The sequence below is a fragment of the Phoca vitulina genome, unplaced genomic scaffold, assembly GCF_004348235.1.
Source record: "Phoca vitulina isolate PV1807 unplaced genomic scaffold, GSC_HSeal_1.0 scaffold123, whole genome shotgun sequence".
Taxonomy (NCBI): Eukaryota; Metazoa; Chordata; class Mammalia; order Carnivora; family Phocidae; genus Phoca; species Phoca vitulina.
The window spans coordinates 149,666-168,974 of NW_022589826.1; the positions used below are offsets into that span (position 1 = coordinate 149,666).

Genomic DNA, 19,309 nt, shown 5'->3' on the forward strand with positions numbered 1-19,309 from the left:
CTCTCTCCAATAAATAAAATCTTTATTTTTTTTTTTTAAGATTTTGTTTATTCATTAGACAGCGAGAGAGGAAACACAAGCAGGGGGAGTGGGAGAGGGAGAAGCAGGCTTCCCACTGAGCAGGGAGCCCGATGCGGGGCTCGATCCCAGGACCCTGAGATCATGACCCGAGCTGAAGGCAGATGCTTAACGACTGAGCCACCCAGGCACTCCCCTCCAATAAATAAAATCTTAAAAAAAAAAAATCCCAACTTTAGAATATATGCAAAAACAAATATGAAGCTCTCCATTTATTTGGCCAAATGTATTCATTAAGGAAGAAAATAGGAATAAGAAACTAGAGACTACTGTGTTAAGATTATCATTACAAAAGTGCTTGAGAATAGGCTTTTGTATCTGAGGCTTTTATATCTGAGGTTACACCCAGTGGTTCTCAACTGGAGAAAATTGGCAACCTCTGGAGATATTTTTGGTTGTACCATCAGTTGACAGTTGGGATGCTACTGACATCTAGCAGATAGAGGCTAGGGATGCTGCTAAACATCCTGCATGCCCAAACAGCCCTCACAACAAAAGACATATCTGGCTCTGTATGTTTATTAGTGCCATGAGAAACCCTGGTCTAGATATATTTAAGGTATATAGGAGAAAGAAGAGATATGAATACCAGCACTGCGATTAGAAAAATTAACTGGCAAACTTTAAAAGAACCCTGTGTGTATATGTTTTATAATATGTAAGATTAGAAAAGAAAAAGCCTTAAATGATGGGAGTTCACGGCAATATACATGTTGGGGTGATGGTAAACCATAAAATGGTTGATGATGTTCTAAGGTTGCTTTCAGCATCAGATCTGCCTCCATTGTTGCTCCATCATTCTACCAAGTAAGTGTTCTAGGCCTACAAGTCTAGTGCTAGCCTTCCCCATCTTGGCTCATTACATAGAATCAAAGATAAAACTTCGGCAGGGGGCCTCTAACTTATAAACGATTTAGCTTTGGGGACAACACAACCTTCAACAGTCCCTTCGGCAGTCCCTCTAGATAGGATTAAATATTCCAAGGAAGCCACAAGCCAGAAAGAGTTTGCCAAGTAAAACACCCACTTACATAGTTTTTAGCAGACTGTTAAGGAGAAAATGTGATTTCCTATGGTTTAAAAGATCAAGAGTATTCATCTTTTGTAGCTCTATGGCACCTAAACAGGTTTGGGAAGGATCAACTTGAGATAGTTGGTTTCAGTGTGTAACACACCAAAGAAATAACTGCGTTTCTCTGTTGTGTTTAATTATTCATGGTCTATAGAATGCTAGGCTTGGAAGTGACTTTTGAAATTCTGTAAAAGGAGATGCAGAGGGGCCTGTGGCTTGCACTGGGTCACCCGTTAAAGTTAGTGGTACAGGTAGAGAATCCAGGCTTTCTGATTCTTTGCCCATTTCTTTTCCGGCTGTTTATACCCTCAGGTCTGACCCTTGTAATATGTTCATAATTTGTACTCTGCCATGGGATGGATTCATACTAAGTGCCTCCAACTGTAATGTTTCATTTTAGGAACTACTTTTATCAGCTTGTATGTCCATACAAGTATACTGACTGGTGTCTTGAGTTAAATTCTTCCAGAAATGGCTAGTTCGAGGGAGTTTGCGGTGTTCTCACAGTCAAGTTTTGAAAGCCCTGGTCCCTAATCTTAAAGCACAGAGGATCTGCAGCTCTGGCTTTCCGAGCTCCTGCGGTCCCGCGTGTCGGTTTTAGGGATCCTGGAGGGCCCACCTCGAGATGTTCCAAAATTCAAGAGTTGTCCGTCCTACACTGGCAAAATCAGGGCGCCCAAAGCACATTCGGGAGTGGCGCCACACAGGCGCCCGAGGCCGGAACCAGGTTGGGGCAGCTAGAGGGCCCGCCCGGAAGTTTTCAGGGGGCCGCCCCGGAAGTGCCGGGACTTCCGGTCCGTGTGTGGCGGCGTGGCGGGCGTTGCTCGGCGGCACCTGCAGGTTGCCTCCCTCCCTCTGGGATCGAGTACCCTGGGGCCAGGCCGGCGGTGTTTGGGGCCGCGGGGCGACCCCAGGTGCGGCTGGCCGGAGGGGTGTTCTCGCGGTTCGGAGCTGCTCCCTCTCGGGGTGGTAAGCCTGGGCTTTGGTACGGCCTCCCGAGCTTTATTGAGTCCCGACAACCCCGTGCTTCCTGGTAGACGCGCAGCTCGCCTTCCCAAACGAAAGGGGGACACGGCGGACGACTGGAAATGAGTATAGGAGAGGCTTCCCCTCCACTTCGCGTGCCCAGGACGACTCCTTCTGAACGCAGGGTACACCTCTGTGACAGCCTGGCGGTAGTTGATGGCCCGCCCCTCAAGCAGCCACTTCTCCGTCCACTCCCGCGCAGACCGGCCTCCCAGCGCGCGCGCTGCTGTTCTCCCGGCCCGGAGCGCCCGGGACGATGTCGGGGCAGAGTCCGCGGCACAGGCCCCGGGCTACCCCAGCAGGCGGCGTGACAGCCTTCTTAGCAAATTAGCCCCGTTTGCCTTCTTTCCTCCCATCCCCTCGGTAGTTAGTGTAACACCTATGGCAGTCTGCCTTTTCTGTGAGTAAAATAATGTTTCTTCTACAGAAGGGTAACGGAAAAAGGGGCCCTTAGGAGGAATCTTACCAGATTGCAGACTCCAAAACTGTGTGGCAGACGTAGAGGGGTTGTTTTCGCTGGTTTCAAGAATTCTGTTACCAGAAAACTCTTGTCCCTCAGCTGGCTCCAGCAGCTCGGTTGGCAGTGGCTGAGGAGTGCCAGGCAGGTCTGGGAGAGGGACCAGCATGGGGGCGGGCGTCGCCGAGGAAGTGGCTGAGTTGGATGAACCCAGACAGCAGCGGAGGAAGGGGGAGATATTTATTAAGTCCTCGTAAAACTTTTAGTCTCTTACGTATGTGTCTTTTTTTTCTTCTTCTATTTTTTGGGGCATGTACGTCTAAACCTGTGATTGTGGCCAAATCACTTAATCTCTATGTGCCGCCATTTCCTCGGATGTAAACGAGGATGATAAAAAGCACCTGCCTAGAATTGTTATCAATATTACATGAACAGTATCTGATACATAAGTAGTATCTAAATATTTGTTGTCATTATTTCTTTTTCTCCATATCTCCCTGGGATGGGCCTGCTCTCTTGACTCATTTGTTTATACAGTGATATATTCATGATTTCATGTGTTTAATTTTTTTCCAGGTCCCAGCTCTTGCACACATTTAAGAAGTAATCTATCAAGAAATACCAGCCCTGGGAGCAAAGGGAGAATCCCTGTCTCTCCAGCTCCTACCCAGGAATACACCATTGAAATATCAACTATAGGGACCCTTTACCCCACAGGAGGGCAGTAAGTGTTAAACTTTGACATTTTGTGGTCTTCTGAAGGCTCTGGAAGTAAGGGACCTGGGGAGACTTTCTTTTTTTTAACTTACTTAACAAGATCAGAGTAAGGGTGTTGTTATGAACTCAGCAGAATCTGATTCAAAGTGAGGGTGGAGCAAGAGGGCACCCAGCACACTGCTGCCGTTTCCACAGTGTGTTATTGTCCAAGAGTTCCATGTTTACTGCCTGTTGTCTGAGACATAAGGTGTATATATGTGCTCCATTTTTTATTTATCTTTGACTGTTTGTGGTGGTTTTGTTTTTTTTACCTTGCAGAATTTTGATTCTCTGTATGGACCCCAAATGTATCAATCTTTTCATTCATTGCCTCTGGATTTGGGTTCATAATTAGAAAGGCTTTCTTACAGTGAGGTTTTAAAAGACTTCTCCCACATTTTCCTCTGGTACTTTTTATAGTTTACATTTGTAACACAACTTCGATTTATTTGGAATATTTACCTGAGTATAGACCAAGGAAGGAATCCAGTTTAACATTTTTCCAGATGATTACCTAGTTCTCACCATACATTTATTGAGGAGTCTACTCATCTTTTTCTTACTGATTTAGTACCTTTATTCTATGCTAAATTTCTCCCTCTGATTGCATCTATTTCTGGACTTTCTATTCTGTACCATTTGTGTGTCTCACTCACCAGTAGGACACTGTCCCACTGAGACTTTATAATCTGTTAAAGATCATTTAGAACAAGTGCTCCTTCATTACCCTCCTTTTTCAGTTTTCCCAGAGAGTCTTGCTTGTTTATTTATCTGTGTGAATGGTAAAATCTACTTCTAAAAAATTTTGTATTTTTATTGGAATAGTGTTAAATTTACAAATTAAGAAGTAATTTCTGAGTGCTAAGTGGAAGGATTTGGGAGTGCGATAGATCTAGGTTCAAATTTCCCCTCTGCTGTTTGATTAGTTGTCCAACCTCGAAAAATCTCTCTGCTTTTCAGTTTTCATATATATGAGAGGAGGATTGTAACGTCAACCTTGCGGGAATAAAGGAGATAGGAGGCATAAAATGCCTTGTTTGAAGTAAGCAGAACCCTATCAGGTGACCGGCCCAGGAACCACTGAGAGGGAAGCCTCCGGGGCCCTAGAGCGGCCCGTCAGGTGCCCGGCGCGGGTGTCTGCAGAAGTCCACGTCTCTGTTCGCGTCCCGACTTCCGTATCCCAGCCTAGAAGGTCCCGGTGGGGCGTCGTCTCGTCCTTGCTCTTGGGTTTTGGGTGCGCTCTGAGGCAGCCAGGTTGACTCAGCCGCGTGCCCTTTGCCCCCGCCCCCTGCTCCTCCTCTCCAGGTGCCGAGCCCTGGGCTCTGGGAAGGGGTGGTGGGGCCGCGTGTCCCGGGCGAGGTCCCCACGCCCCCGGCAGCCGCTCCTCTTAGTGCCGTTGACCCTGCTTGCCCTTCTCACAGGGCTGAATTTAGGGTGCGGGGAGGGAGGGTGTCCTCAGGGACCTCTCCAGTGTGTGACAACCTTCGTAGCTGAGGGACTCTGGCAGTTCTTTTGAGGTGTTCCTGAAAACTCTTTTTGCCTCAAAGAAAAAAGTTAGCTGAAACTCCTTTCTTCCGCATTTTTGGTGCATTTTCCCTCGCCCCTCCCAGCCTCTTTCTTCTGTTGAAAAGATTAGAGCAAATGCCTCTCCTTCTTGATAGCTTCTCTTCGAAGTTAAAAATGTTAACCCAAAGCTATCTGGTAACAGAAGGGTATTTTACACACATCTTTAGCGTTAAGGTCATTTATTCAGAAAAAAAAAATATATGTCCTTTGTAGTTGCCTGAAGCGTCAGCAGTTTGGAGCCGTGAGGGGAAGAGAAGGCGCATGGAGGCGGGCACGGGAGCAGGTAATTCCAGTGTGAGCAAGCTGCAGGCCCAGAGGGGTTTGGGTGGGACTAGGGGTTCTCAGGTTTTGCTAATAGTAGCACAGCAGCTTAGCCACATGCTTCCATGGTAACCATGTCTTCCGGATTCCAGGCAAGAGTCCGTGTGTCTGTGAGCCCGGCACCAGTGAGCCTTTTCCAGGGTTGCCAGGAAGCTGCTGTTCAGAGGAACGTGATAGGACAGCGTCACTGAGAAACGGTTCAGCTCCTGCGCCACGGAGGGTAGTGTCCATGTGCCAACAAACCTGTGCCACACTGGTGGGGAAACCTCCATACCCCACCCGATAACAGGAGGAAGGCAGCCAGACGCTTTAAAAAATACGCGTTTGTATAAAGAAACATTCAGAGACACAACAAACTAATAAAAATGCTTATCTCTGGGGGTGGTAAACAGGAGGATCATGGTGGAAATAAGACTTTCTATTTGTCTTTTTAGAGAATTTTGACTTTTCAATTGTATATTATCTATTCAAAAACAGACTCATTTTTTAATTATTTTTTTAACTTTTATTTAAATTCCAGCTAATTAACATACAGTGTTATAATAGTTTCAGGTGTATAATAGAGTGATTCCACAATTCGATACTCATCATGACAAATGCACTCTTTAATCCCCATCACCTATTTAACCCATCCCCCACCCCCCTCCACTCTGATAACCATCATTGTGTTCTTTGTAATTAAGAGTCTGTTTCTCGATTTGTCTCTTTCTCTTTTTTTCCCTTTGTTTTATTTCTTAACTTCCACATATGAGTGAAATCCTATGGTATTTGTCCTTCTGTGACTTATTTCGCTTAGCATAGTGCACTCTAGCTCCATCCGTGTCTTTGCAAATGGCAAGATTTTTTCTTTTTCTGGCTGAGTAATATTCCATTGTGTATATATGCACACCATTTCTTTCTTTACCCATTCATCAGTCAATGGATATTTGGGCTCCATAGTTTGGCTATTGTAGATAATGTTGCTATGAACATCAGGGTGCATGCATCTCTTTGACTCAGTGTTTTTATATTCTCTGGGTAAATACATAGTAGTGCAATTGCTGGATCATAGGGTAGCTCTGTTTTTAACTTTTTGAGGAACTACCATACTGTTTTCCAGAATGGCTTCACCAGCTTGCATTCACACCAAAAGTGTGGGAGGGTTCCCCTTTTTCCATATCCTCATTAACATTTCTTGTTTCCTGACTTGTTAATTTTAGGCATTCTGACTGGTGTGAGGTGGTATCTCACTGTGATTTTGATTTGAGTTTCCCTGATGATGAGTGATGTTGAGCATCTTTTTTTTTTTTTTTTTAAGATTTATCTGTTTATTTTAGAGTGACAGCACAAGCAGGAGGGGCAGAGGGAGAGGGAGGGGGAGAGAGAATTTCAAGCAGACTCCACTCTGAGCGAGGAGCCTGATCCGGGGCTCAATCTCATGACACTGAGATCAGGACCTGAATCAAAACCAAGAGTCAGATGCTTAACTGTGCCACCCAGGAGCCCCTTGAGCATCTTTTCATGTGTCTGTTGGCCACATATGTATCTTTTTTTTTTTTAAGTTTTAATTTTTTAAGATTTTATAAAGAGAGCAGGAGCTGGTGGGGAGGCAAAGAGGGAGGGAGAAGCAGGCTCCCCCCACTGAGCAGGGAGCCTGATGTGGGGCTTGATCCCAGGACCCTGAGAACATGACCTGAGCCAAAGGCAGATGCTTAACCGACTGAGCCACCCAGGCGTCCAGTATAGACATTGTAACAGTGTTTGTTCTTCTAATCCATGAACATGGAATATCTTTCCATTTCTTGTGGTGCATAGACAAATTTTTTTAAAGGTTTTATTTGACACAGAGAGAGTGGGGAGAGAGCAGGCACAGGCAAGGGGAGCTGCAGGCAGAGGGAGAAGCAGGCTCCCCACGGAGCAGAGCTTGATGTGGGGCTCGATCCCAGGACCCTGGGATCATGACCTGAGCCGAAGGCAGATGCTTAACCGACTGAGCCACCCAGGTGCCCCATAGACAAATTTTTTAAAGTTTATTTTTTTTAAATTTTTTAAAAGATTTTATTTAGGGGCGCCTGGGTGGCTCAGTCGTTAAGCGTCTGCCTTCGGCTCAGGTCATGGTCCCAGGGTCCTGGGATCGAGTCCCACATCGGGCTCCCTGCTCGGCGGGAAGCCTGCTTCTCCCTCTCCCACTCCCTCTGCTTGTGTTCCCTGTTCTCGCTGTGTCTCTCTGTCAAATAAATAAATAAAAATCTTAAAAAAAAAAAAAAGATTTTATTTATTCGTCAGAGAGAGTGTATAAGCAGGGGGAGTGGCAGGCAGGGGGAGAAGCAGGCTCCCCGCTGAGCAAGGAACCCCATGTGGGACTCCATCCCAGGATCCTGGGATCATGGCCTGAGCTGAAGGCAGACGCCCAACCGACTGAGCCACCCAGACGTCCCTGAAGTTTATTTTTATTTTATTTTTAAAAAGATTTTATTTATTTAAGAGAGAGAGCACAAGCAGGGGGGAGAGGGAGAAGCAGGCTCCCCCCTCAGCCAGGAGTCCGACATGGGCCCAAGCCGAAGGCAGACGCTAACCCACTTAGCCACCCAGGTGCCCCTTAAGTTTATTTATTTATTTTAAGTAATCTCTACACCCAACATGACCCCAAGATCAAGAGTCACATGCTCTTGTGACTGAGCCAGCCAGGCTCCTGGCATAAACAGATTTTTTTTTTTATTTTTATTTTTTTATTTTTTTATTTTTTTTTAAAGATTTTATTTATTTATTTGAGAGAGAGAATGAGAGAGAGAGAGCATGAGAGGGGGGAGGGTCAGAGGGAGAAGCAGACTCCTGCCGAGCAGGGAGCCCGATGTGGGACTCGATCCCTGGACTCCAGGATCATGACCTGAGCTGAAGGCAGTCGCTTAACCAAATGAGCCACCCAGGCGCCCTATTTTTATTTTTTTTAAAGATTTTATTTATTTATTTGACAGAGACACAGCGAGAGAGGGAACACAAGCAGGGGGAGTGGGAGAGGGAGAAGCAGGCTTCCCGCAGAGCAGGGAGCCCGATGCGGGGCTCGATCCCAGGACCCGGGGATCATGACCTGAGCCGAAGGCAGACGCTTAACGACTGAGCCACCCAGGCGCCCCTAGACAGATTTTTAAATAAAATTTTTAGAATAGTTTCTGGGTACTCTGGACATTTTAGAGTTATAGAAAGATTTTGAAGATAGTACAGAGAGTTCCTATATACCCCACACCCAGTTTCCCATATTATTAACCTTACATTAGTTTAGTACACTTATCATAAATATTGAATTACTGTTGATTATTATTAAAATCCATACTTTATTCACATTTTCCTCATTTTTACCTAATGTCCTTTTTCTGTTCCAGGGTCCCATGTAGGATACCATATTACTTTTAATTGTCATATCCCTTTAGGCTCCTCTTGGGTGTGATGGTTTCTCAGACTTCACTTGCCTTTGATGACCTTGACAGTTTTGAGGAGTCCGGTTTTTTTGTAGAACGCCACTCATTTGGGATTTGACCGATGTTTTTCTCATTATTATACTGCCGTTAAAGGTTTTGGGGAGGAAGACCTCAGAGATGAAGTGCCATTCTCATCATATCAAGGCTACATACTGTCCACTTACTACTGCTGAGACATAAAACAATTTGTAAAACGAAAGAGGCAGAGAGGAGATAATTTATGTAATTTGAGTTTGCGGCAGAAGTTTTATCAAGTTTGGAGACAGAATTGGGTTTGTTGTCGGGGTAAGAGAGAGGTGACAATCCACCAAGCTTCCACACGTTGGTTTGAACTGTAAAGATGGAATGGGCTGAAGGAGCCCCGTTCTTTGGAGAGGTGAGGGGCCTGATGTGTCACAGTTCCACGGGAGACAGAGCATCCCTGCCGGCCAGGTGCTGTCCCAGCCCCAGCAGCTACGGCAGTGCTGGAGCAGGCAGAGCTGCTTTTATCCCCAGGTTTCTCTTACAGCCCAAATAGCGGGGACTTCTGTGAGTGGTGAAAACACAGCTGTCAGTCATGTTACTGTCACCTTTCCAAACTTATTATCAGTTGAATTTCTGCTGCTTTTGCATTCTCTATCCTTCATCTGCTCTACTTTCTACAAATCTCTTCAATTCCTGTCTTGTGTCCCAATTTAGTTAAATATGATAAAAAGTCTAAGTAGGAACTATGTATTATTTTTATATTCACTTATATTCCAGATTCTGTGCTTTACATACCTTTATGAAGGGTAGATTTTAAATAGACGTTTGAGTCAGATGTTCATTCTATTAGTTTTGTGATATGTTACGGCGTACAGACTAAATCAAACGTTTGATCTGGCTGTCATACAAGTGGTGTGTCCTGGGTTTATCAAACATGTTTGAGAGTAATAGTTAAGTCTGTATCCTGTTCAGCAGGGAATTTATTTAGCTTTAGCAGCAGGGAATAAATTACATTTGAAAGTCTGTTTGTTATTATTTCAGGAATCAAGGCCAGAGGTATGAATAAGGTGGCGATTCTGAAGGGAAGATTTTTGTAAGGATGGACCCACACCAGCAGATTGCCAGCATATATAATAGGGATACATTACAGATTCCCAAGTATGAAAAAACCTCTCAGTATATGAACCAGGTACAAAGGCATGAGGACAGGCCCACAGAAGAAAGACGGTATACATGTAGTGAATGTGGAAAGAAGTTTGCTCAGAGCTCAGGCCTTGTTCGACATCGGAGAATCCACACTGGAGAGAAACCCTATGAGTGTCATCACTGCGGAAAAGCCTTCAGTGTGCGCTCAACCCTCACTGTGCATGAAAGAATCCACACTGGCGAGAAGCCCTATACTTGTAATGAATGTAGGAAAGGCTTCAGTGTGAGGGCACATCTGATCATCCATCAGAGAATCCACAATGGAGAGAAACCCTATGAGTGTAATGAATGTGGCAAAGCCTTTAGTGTGAGCTCAGACCTTATCAAACATCAGAGAATACACTCTGGTGAAAAGCCCTATGAGTGTGACGAGTGTGGGAAAGCCTTCAGCGTGAGCTCAGCCCTCATCAAACATCAGAGAATCCACACAGGAGAGAAGCCGTATGAGTGTAAGGAGTGTGGGAAGGCCTTCTATGTGAACTCCGCCCTTATTAATCATCAGAGGATTCACTCTGGAGAAAAGCCCTATGAGTGTGGAGAATGCAGGAAAGCATTCAGCCAAATCTCCACCCTTATCCATCACCAGAGAATCCACACTGGAGAGAAACCGTATGAGTGTGATGAGTGTGGGAAAGCTTTCCGTGGGAGTTCTAATCTTACTAAACACCAGAAAATACATGCCAAAGGAAAGTGTCCTCAGTGATTTATGTGGTGAAGATATTCCAAAGGCCTTTTTTGTATCAGAAGTTAACACCAAAAGAAGGGTATGGTAAAAGTTAGTGTGTTTTTTTTTTTTTTAAGTTAGTGTTTTAATTGATACTTGGTCCCTTAGAATATTGAAGAAGTGAGAAGTCAGTGAAAATGACTCCAGAATGGTGACTAGTTGAAGTTCTAAAATCACATCTACTGAGAATGCCACTTTACAACTCATAAGGTAAAGCCATTTAAATGTATACCATAATGTAGTTTGTTTTGGTTTAGTAAGAGCAAACGTCAGTAATTCAAACATTGTTTTTATTTTTCTCATGTACAAGCCTTTTGTTGTTGCTGCCAGTGTTATGGGTGAAACCTATTAAGTTTTGAAATCGGAAGTAGTGTTGATTGGTGGGACAGGAACCACATATTCTCATTGTTTCTGGAAATACTAACCAATTGGTTTTCCTTTCTTTGCCTTGGATGTACCTCTGTTCTCTCAGGAGTGATTAGATAGATGGGTTAGTAACTTCCTTGGCAGAGGGTAGACTGCCTCTTTTTAGGTAGGAATCCAGTAGATAATTCTTCAGGGTCATTCTTGCTTTGCCAACAAAGTCCCAGGCCTTTTGACTTACTGATCCAATAAACCCCCTACACTTGGCGGAGCTTCCTGAACTAAAACAAAACAAAAACAAAAAGCCTCTCTAACAGCTTCAGGTGCTCCAAACCCTTGCATTTGGTGTTTCTCAAAGTGTGGTGTGGCATCTGCAGATTCAAGAGGCATGAGGATGGGACTAACTTGGGAACTGTTGAGTTGGCATTGGTTTTAGGATGACTTTCAAGGATCTATTTGAGTGACTCCTTGAAGCTTGATGCCTCATATCAACCAAGAGTGTGGTAGATTCGAGAAGTGGTAGAAAGTTATTGAGTTTACTTTGGAAAATGTCTTTTTTGTCTCTGTGGAAATCCCAGAAGAGCTGTTCATCAGACTGTACCCTAGCTTTCTAACCCCATCCCCAGGCCCAAAACCCAGAAGTTATATATGCACATATGAAACTCAGGAAAGAGATCTGGACTTTAAAATTACTTTGTTACTATTTTTTTCTTTCTTTTTAAAGATTTTATTTATTTATTTGAGAGAGAGGATGAGAGGAGAGAGAGAGCACATGAGAGGGGGGAGGGTCAGAGGGAGAAGCAGACTCCCCGCCGAACAGGGAGCCCGATGCGGGACTCGATCCCGGGACTCCAGGATCATGACCTGAGCTGAAGGCAGTCACTTAACCAACTGAGCCACCCAGGCGCCCCACTATTTTTTTCATTTTAATAGTGATTTTCAACTCCTGGGTAACAGACCTGAAATTCTTTTGGTCCCTGAAACTAAATCCCTCGAGGTTGAAGATGAATACCAAATTGATAGAAAATGCAGATTGATTTGGTCCACAGTGTGGATAGGCAGGAGGAAACATTCTCTGGGAAGGTGAAATGGTGTTCACTCCTCAGAGTAGGATGACTCTGTGTTGTAAAGGGATGCACAGTTTCCAGGATTTCTCATTTCAGTCCAGTCAGCCCATAGATACGCTGGGTTCCATGAAGCTTTGCACCAACCTGTGCCACCAATCACTGAGGTCCAAGATGCATGTGGAAAAGCACATCACGAAGTCTCTGGTATTGAGGCAGTGCTTACCCCTCTGCCCAGGTAACTGTAGGCATGGACATGGGGGCTGAACACAGAAGGTCATGGTTATGGTGCTCAGATTGAGGAGACAGGACCTCACCTGGGGCATGGGGCATGCTAGAGAGAGTGAGGCACATACTTATAGGCAGAAATTGAGGGCCTCAGCAAAACACTAGGAAATTGTCTCTGCTATGCTGGATTGAAAGTGTGAATTCCTTTGCCCTGCTTCTTTCTGCCTTTTGACAGTTGAAGGAGACTGGTTGCTCCTTGCTCTGCCCTAGAGAGAGTTCCCTGCCACCCTGTTTCTGTATTGTTATCATTAGTGTTTTTAGTGTTTACCTCTTTGGCCCCAAATGTCTTGGTTTGTCCCTAGGATGGAGGTTTGCAGACAGACTCTTCTGGGATCAGCACTGAAGAGATGCTATATCCCACCCCAAACCAGCACAGCTGAATCCTAAGCAGTAAGTGGTGAGTATTCTGAAGACTTTGAAGGAGCAGACATTCTGGAGAAAAAAACTTTCTTTTACTGAAGAATATAGTGTTAGGAGATCAGGATGCATGTAACATGGTTATTTCTTGTGAACTCAAATTAAGGTGTTAATGATCATCTGTTGTGGGTTGGGCCTTGTGCCAGGCACTAGGAATGCAAAGATAAATGAAAAAAGCACCCTACTGTCCCAGGGCTTACAGTCTGTTTGGGGTCAGGGGGAAGGGAGCAGATAGGAAACAGTAATTACAGTGATAAAGCCACTAGGTTTGTACAGAGGGCAGTGAAGGTGTGACAACCACTCGTGCAAGGGTTGAAGACGCCTCAGAGAAGGGAAGAAATCTTGGAGGAAGAGTGAGTTCTTCAGCCACAGGAAAAGGGACAGGAAGGTACATTGGGAATCACATGCTAAAAGGTATGTGTCTGCGGGCACCTGCATGGCCTTCAGCTCAGGTCATGATCCTGGGGCGCTGGGATCGAGCCCCGCATGGGGCTCCCTGCTCAGTGGGGAGTCTGCTTCTCCCTCTCCCTCTGCTCCTACCCCCGCTTGTGCGGTCTCTCTCTCTCTCTCTCTCAAATAAATAAATAAAATCTTAAAAAAAAAAAGTATGTGGGGGAAATGAGGGAGGTTTTCACTGATTATAGAATACAGTAGGGAAAAAAAGTATGTGTCTGGGGGAAAGGAGAGAGGATTTCACTGATTATAGAATATAGTAGGGAAATAGTGACAGATCACACGGAAGACAGTTGGGGGCCAGACCGTGAGATTCCTTGTTATCTGTGCTTGAAAGTGTGAAACATCCTCTCTGGGCTAGTGTTGAAATGTAGTGAGAAGTGCATTTTGCCTTGTAACTCTATGCCATTGTTGGGAGGAGTCAGCCCTTGTTGGGCCTCCCGCACTCCTGCAGGAGTCCTGCTGGCTAGCACGGCAGGACCCTGGCCACACTCCTACCCAGGCCACTTGTTCGTATTGTTTGAGCCCCTGCTAGCCTTGAGAGATGAGGTCACATCTCTTGGACAAAGAGTAGACAAGCTCACTGTGCTTATTGGTTGGTTGGTGTTCTTTATGGAAAGTTCATGTATAGATACGTGTTGTAGGAGTTATTTACATATTAATATGAGTCCCTTTCACAGAGAATGCAAATACCCTCTCCAACTCTATGGCTTACCTTTTAATTTTCTTAATAATGATGCCTTTTGATGAGCATTAGTTTTTTAAACTTATAATAGTCCAGTTTATCTTTTTCTTTGTATCTTTTTGTTTGGTGTATCTTTTGAAGAATTCTTTCTCTGCCTTGCGATCATGAGGCTAATCTATATTTACTCTTTAAAAGTCTTACAGTTTTGGGGCGCCTGGGTGGCTCAGCTGATTAAGCGTCTGCCTTCAGCTCAGGTCATGATCTCAGGGTCCTGGGATCAAGCCCCATGTAGGGCTCCCTGCTCAATGGGGAGTCTACTTCTCCCTCTACCTCTGCCCCTCCCCCCTACTCATGCTCTTTCTCACTCTCTTGCTCTCAAATAAATAAAATCTTTAAAAAAAAAAGTCTTAGTTTTGCTTTTCCATTTATATCTATAACCCATTTAAAATTGATTTTAAAAAATGTTTAATTCCATTGTAGTTAACATGCAGTGTTCTATTTGTTCCAGGTGTACAATATAGTGATTTGGCTGAAATTGATTTTATGTATGAATGAGGTAGTTAAATTTCATTCTTTTCCCATATGAATATCCAGTTTATCTTGCATCACTTACAGGAAAGACTCTCTTTTCCCCCCACTGTTGTACAGTGCTCATTTGTTATATATCAATAGTCCATATATGCATAGATCTGTTTCTGGTTTCCCTGTTATGTTCCATTGGTTTATTGGCCTTTCCTTGCGTGAATACTACTTTTTCCTAATTATTGTACCTTTACATTCTGTTTAGGTATTCAGTGGAACAAATCATCTTACCTGAGGAGTCTAGCTCCATTTCTTTTTTTTTTTTTTTTTTTTTAAAGATTTTATTTACTTATTTGACAGAGAGAGACACAGCGAGAGAGGGAACACAAGCAGGGGGAGTAGGAGAGGGAGAAGCAGACTTCCCACGGAGCAAGGAGCCCGATGCGGGGCTCGATCCCAGGACCCTGGGATCATGACCTGAGCTGAAGGCAGACGCTTAACGACTGAGCCACCCAGGCGCCCCTCTAGCTCCATTTCTGTGTGTGATTTTTTAGACCTGATTATAGGTAATTACAAATGCTTTACCCCTCGTAGGGGAAAGCTGCCCTCCCACACTAGACTTTGAGGCACAGCTAATGCATGCAGTCTGAGTTGCACTCAAGGATTCAAGACTGCCTGGACGGTAGTGCTCTTCGACATCTCTGTCCTGCTGGCCCAGGCACCTCCATCTGGAGGCCCATCACTGGGGGCCTTGCCGAAGCAACTCTGCCAAGACTCCCTTATTGGGGTAGAGGGAACTTGAAGACACTTTTCCCCACTCTAACTCAGTAGTCAGTACTTTTCCACTCCCACCCTTTTCCCCTCTTCTTCCTCCTGGCCCCCAGGTCCATAAAATGACTGGACCCTTTTGTTCAGTGCTCTCTTGGCAGCGAGACAGTCCCCACACCTGTGCTGATTCACCTGACCCTCGCCTGGCACTGTTCATGGATAAGAAGGGAACAGTGCAGCTGCCAGCACTTTGTCTTGTTGAGCGTCTTGCTAACACCAGTGCAGTAAGTCAGGAAAGACTTAGTGGTTACTTTCCTGTTTGCCTGTGTTAACTGAACACTGCAACACCTGGCGGCTGGGGCGCTGAAGTGCTGTGAGATGGTACAAGTGACTCAGGCTACTTATGACCAACTAGCTTTGTATTATGTAACCAGAACTGCCTCCCCACCCCACCCTGTTACTGCCCCAAATCTCAGTTGCTTACAGTACAAACATGTTCTCGTTTATGTTGTGTGTCCGCTGTGGGTCAGTTGCAGCTCTGCAATACGTTCTCTCCACTCCAGGATCCAGGCTTAAGGAGGGAAAGAAAAACAGTGGTAGGGCCACACAACAGCTTCTACAGCATATACTCAGGAGGAGTGTATGTTGTTTCCGCTTATAGTTCATTAGCCAAAGCAGGTCAAATGACCAGGCTTCTTAACTATATGGTTGGGGGAAAAAATCCTTACAAAGATGGCAATAAGTAACTAAGCAAGTCTTCCATGGAGATAGTATATCTACCATGATGGCCAATATCTATGGAATACTTTCTATGCCAGGGCTTTTTCTGAGTGCCTTATATGAATTTTTTTCTCAATAAAAAACAATGATATGAGATACATACCACTATACTCCCATTTCACAGCTGAAGAAATGGAGGAACAGCGACATTAAAAAACTTGGTCATTCAGCTAGGCAATGATTGAACCAGGAATTGAAACCAGAAGTCTAACCTGACAATCTGTTCTCTTAACTACTAACTATAATATGAGAGTTTTAATATGAAGGTTGTTTATGTACCACATTGGGCTCTAAGAGCCAGTGTATTACACTGGTAAAAACTTTAAAGGTGAGATCCAAGAACCCCGTGAGATCTAAGAGCCCTTGGTCTCAACCTGTTTTTAACCTCTAAGTAACTGTATTATACTAGACTAACGCCACCGAGCTGGGCCTCAGTTTCTACATCCTTAAAAATAAAGGAGACAGGCCAAATAGTCTCTGATATCCCTTCCAGCTTTGAGATTTTTATAATCTCTCCAGAGAGAAAGTAAAATGCTTTGTTGATGTGATGGCCTCTCTAATCTGCTTTATATGTTGTTATGTTCACAGGGGATCTTGAATAAATGTTGTGTCTCCTTCCCAGTCCCTTCCTCTTATTTTACTTCTCCTGTTTTACATTATGATATCATACTAACAGTAGTAGCTTCCATTTATTGAGACCTAATCTGTGCCAGGTCCTTTTTCAAGCTTCTTAGTTTATTTATTTCATTTGAAAAATATAGATGCTATATTTAGAAAAGAAGAAAAGCTGAAGAAAATGCTGTAAACATCCATTTTTGAGAACTTTTAAAAAAGCACAGGAAAAGGGGCTCCTGGCTGGCTTAGAGGAGCATGCGACCCTTGATCTTGGGGTCATGAGTTCGAGCCCCACCTTGGGTGTAGAGATTACTTTAAAAAATTAAAAAAAAAAAAAAGCACAGGAAAATAACCCAAAGAAAGGAAAAAGAAGAAAATACTAAAGAGTAGAAATTAATGAAAAAGCAAGTATATATTCTTACTTAGAACTTCCACATATAAAAAGCCATGTTTTAGGTGATTTCTCTCTGTAGGCTGCTCTCATTTGTTACATTTGACTTCTTTCTGCCTCTAGGGAAAAAGATGCTAATTTCATGATCAACCTGTTCTTTCAGAACAAGGAGTCCATTTCAAAGCAGAGTTTTGCAGAATTCCACCGCCAAGTGAGGGAGAAGCCCCTTGAGGAATCGGCTTACAGTGCTTCAAGCCAAGCAGAGTATCTCTCTGATAAAGGGACCTAAGTAAGACACTTGGGAGAATTTGCCCTGAAGTTCACTTCTGTCACTGCTCTGGGAGTGGGAAATATTCCCTTACCTTGTGTACAATTTCTACTTGTAATAAACTAATAAAAGAAGCAGCTGCTCAGTCTAAAATGAGTGATCTAAAAATATCTCTCCCTAATAAAACAAACCCTGGAACACCAGCAGTCCTGACTAAGCACCAGCATGTCCAGACTTGAGGAAATCCTATGAGTATTCTCAGCCTGGAAAGACCTTCAGTGTAAACCCAAGGCCCATTACACTATACAACAGAGAAGCCATTCCTGAAGAAGAGTCCCACCAGAGTAAAGAATGTGGCAAAGCCATCAGATACTGGACTGGTCTTGTCAGATAGCAGAGAACTGTTGGGGACATCTTCAGTGTCATTAACATTCCATGTGAGCTCAAGTCTCATTAAACAGATTCCCTTTGGACAGGAGCAAGTAGGGAGGTCTTCATTTGGAAGCAGTGCTTATTACCAGAAAACCCATAAACATAAAAAAAGTGGGAAGGCCTTCACTAAAATCAGTCTTCTGTATCGGTAAATCCACATTGCAGCAAAACCCTATATGTGTGACTGCTCTGGGGACACTTTCAGCATTAGCTCAATTCTTAAAGTGTATCAAAGATTCCAGACAGAGAAAAGCTCTTTGAGTGTAAGTGATTTGGAAAAGCCTCCAGTCAAAGTTCAGATCTTACCAAACATCAGTCTGCATTGGAGAGGAGCCTTATTCCTGGGACAGGTGTGGGAAAACCTTTCAATGAACTCATCTCTTACCTGACATCAGAGGATACAGAACAAATATAAACCTCAATTGTGAAATAATGTGGTAAAGGTACAGGACTTTTTCAACATAAAGCATCACCATTAAGAAAAAACTCAGTTGGGGCACTTGGCTGTCTCTATTGGAAGAGCATTTGACTCTTGATCTCAGGGTCGTGAGTTCGAGTCCCACATTGGGTGCAGAGATTACTAAAAAAAAAAAATTGCATCAATCACTTTAGCATTATTTTATGGAATTACAGACAAGTGTTATAGGAGACTTCATCAGGTCACTTCATGGGCAAAGTTGAAACATATCTATGACAGATCTCCATGGGATTTAACTGTCTGGCACAGCTTTCATTTTCTGTAGTAAAGGTAGAAAATAGGGAGAAGTCTTTATAACTATTCACAACCTTTGGTGATTGAAACATTATTTATTACATTTATTTTCAGTTTGGAATTCATGATGCTAATTAAAATAGTTTTTCTACGAATGATTTTGACATTGATTCCTCTGATGCAACAAGTATACCATTTCTACCAGACTTATTCCCTTTTATTTTTATAGTGTTCATAGATCTAGGAAATGCTGCAAATATCTGTGGTTAGGTAAATCGTTTCACAGAATTTCCTACCCCTTTGGGAAGAAAAAATAGAAGTGTGGGTGGGCCACGTGAACTTGTTATTTGCTAAACAATGGACCATATTTACCTTGTTTGCTTTTGCGTGTCTAATATATGGAATAGTGACCGATTCGGAGAAGGCTTGGAACACATGCTCATTGAAGGACACCTTGAAGGGTTCTGTTCGTGGGTGGTTATCAAGTCAACCTGAAGAGGGAGCTCTAATAGTTTGTCATAGGATCTGCCCCCTTCCCAGGTCTGGTCCACAGATAAGCTTGGGTACTCATTGTGGATTTGTTATGAACTCAGTTCATGGTGCATCATAATCATTGGTCTGTGTGTGGGCTTACTTTCGTTTTTATACATTTTACTTTTATCTCTACTCACATCCCAATCCCATTTCTCCCAATTTCCTCCACTCACCCTTATTTAAAAAACTGGTGTGTTCTATTTCATTCTGTGCCATTCTGCTTTTTGAAATCAATTATGAATTCATTAATTACTATATGCAGATCTAATCCTTTAACTGCTCTACAGTGCTTACTTAGTCATTTGTTCATTCTTTTAATGAAAGCTATTTAGGGTTTTTGTTTTGTTTTTTAAAGATTTTATTTATTTATTCATGAGAGAGAGAGAGGCAGA

At 43.7% G+C, this 19,309-nt stretch overlaps 1 protein-coding gene across 9 annotated transcripts; it reads left to right on the top strand.

Annotated features, from left to right (window-relative positions):
- The first annotated feature begins 254 nt into the window (after positions 1 to 254).
- LOC116628569 (zinc finger protein with KRAB and SCAN domains 8-like) lies at positions 255 to 19,039 on the top strand. 9 transcript variants are annotated; one of them, XM_032398978.1, is made up of 7 exons: positions 255 to 2,576; positions 3,210 to 3,357; positions 5,169 to 5,238; positions 5,369 to 5,496; positions 9,737 to 10,835; positions 12,643 to 12,737; positions 17,135 to 19,025. In XM_032398978.1, exon 5 carries the CDS (start codon positions 9,795 to 9,797, stop codon positions 10,602 to 10,604), a length of 810 nt encoding a protein of 269 aa, XP_032254869.1. In that variant the 5' UTR covers positions 255 to 2,576; positions 3,210 to 3,357; positions 5,169 to 5,238; positions 5,369 to 5,496; positions 9,737 to 9,794; the 3' UTR covers positions 10,605 to 10,835; positions 12,643 to 12,737; positions 17,135 to 19,025. The 9 variants fall into 9 exon arrangements, 8 of the variants coding, with proteins under 8 accessions (XP_032254869.1, XP_032254868.1, XP_032254870.1 ...); XM_032398977.1 differs by having other exon boundaries at positions 255 to 2,119; positions 2,604 to 3,357; XM_032398979.1 differs by having other exon boundaries at positions 255 to 2,119.
- Positions 19,040 to 19,309: the final 270 nt, after the last annotated feature.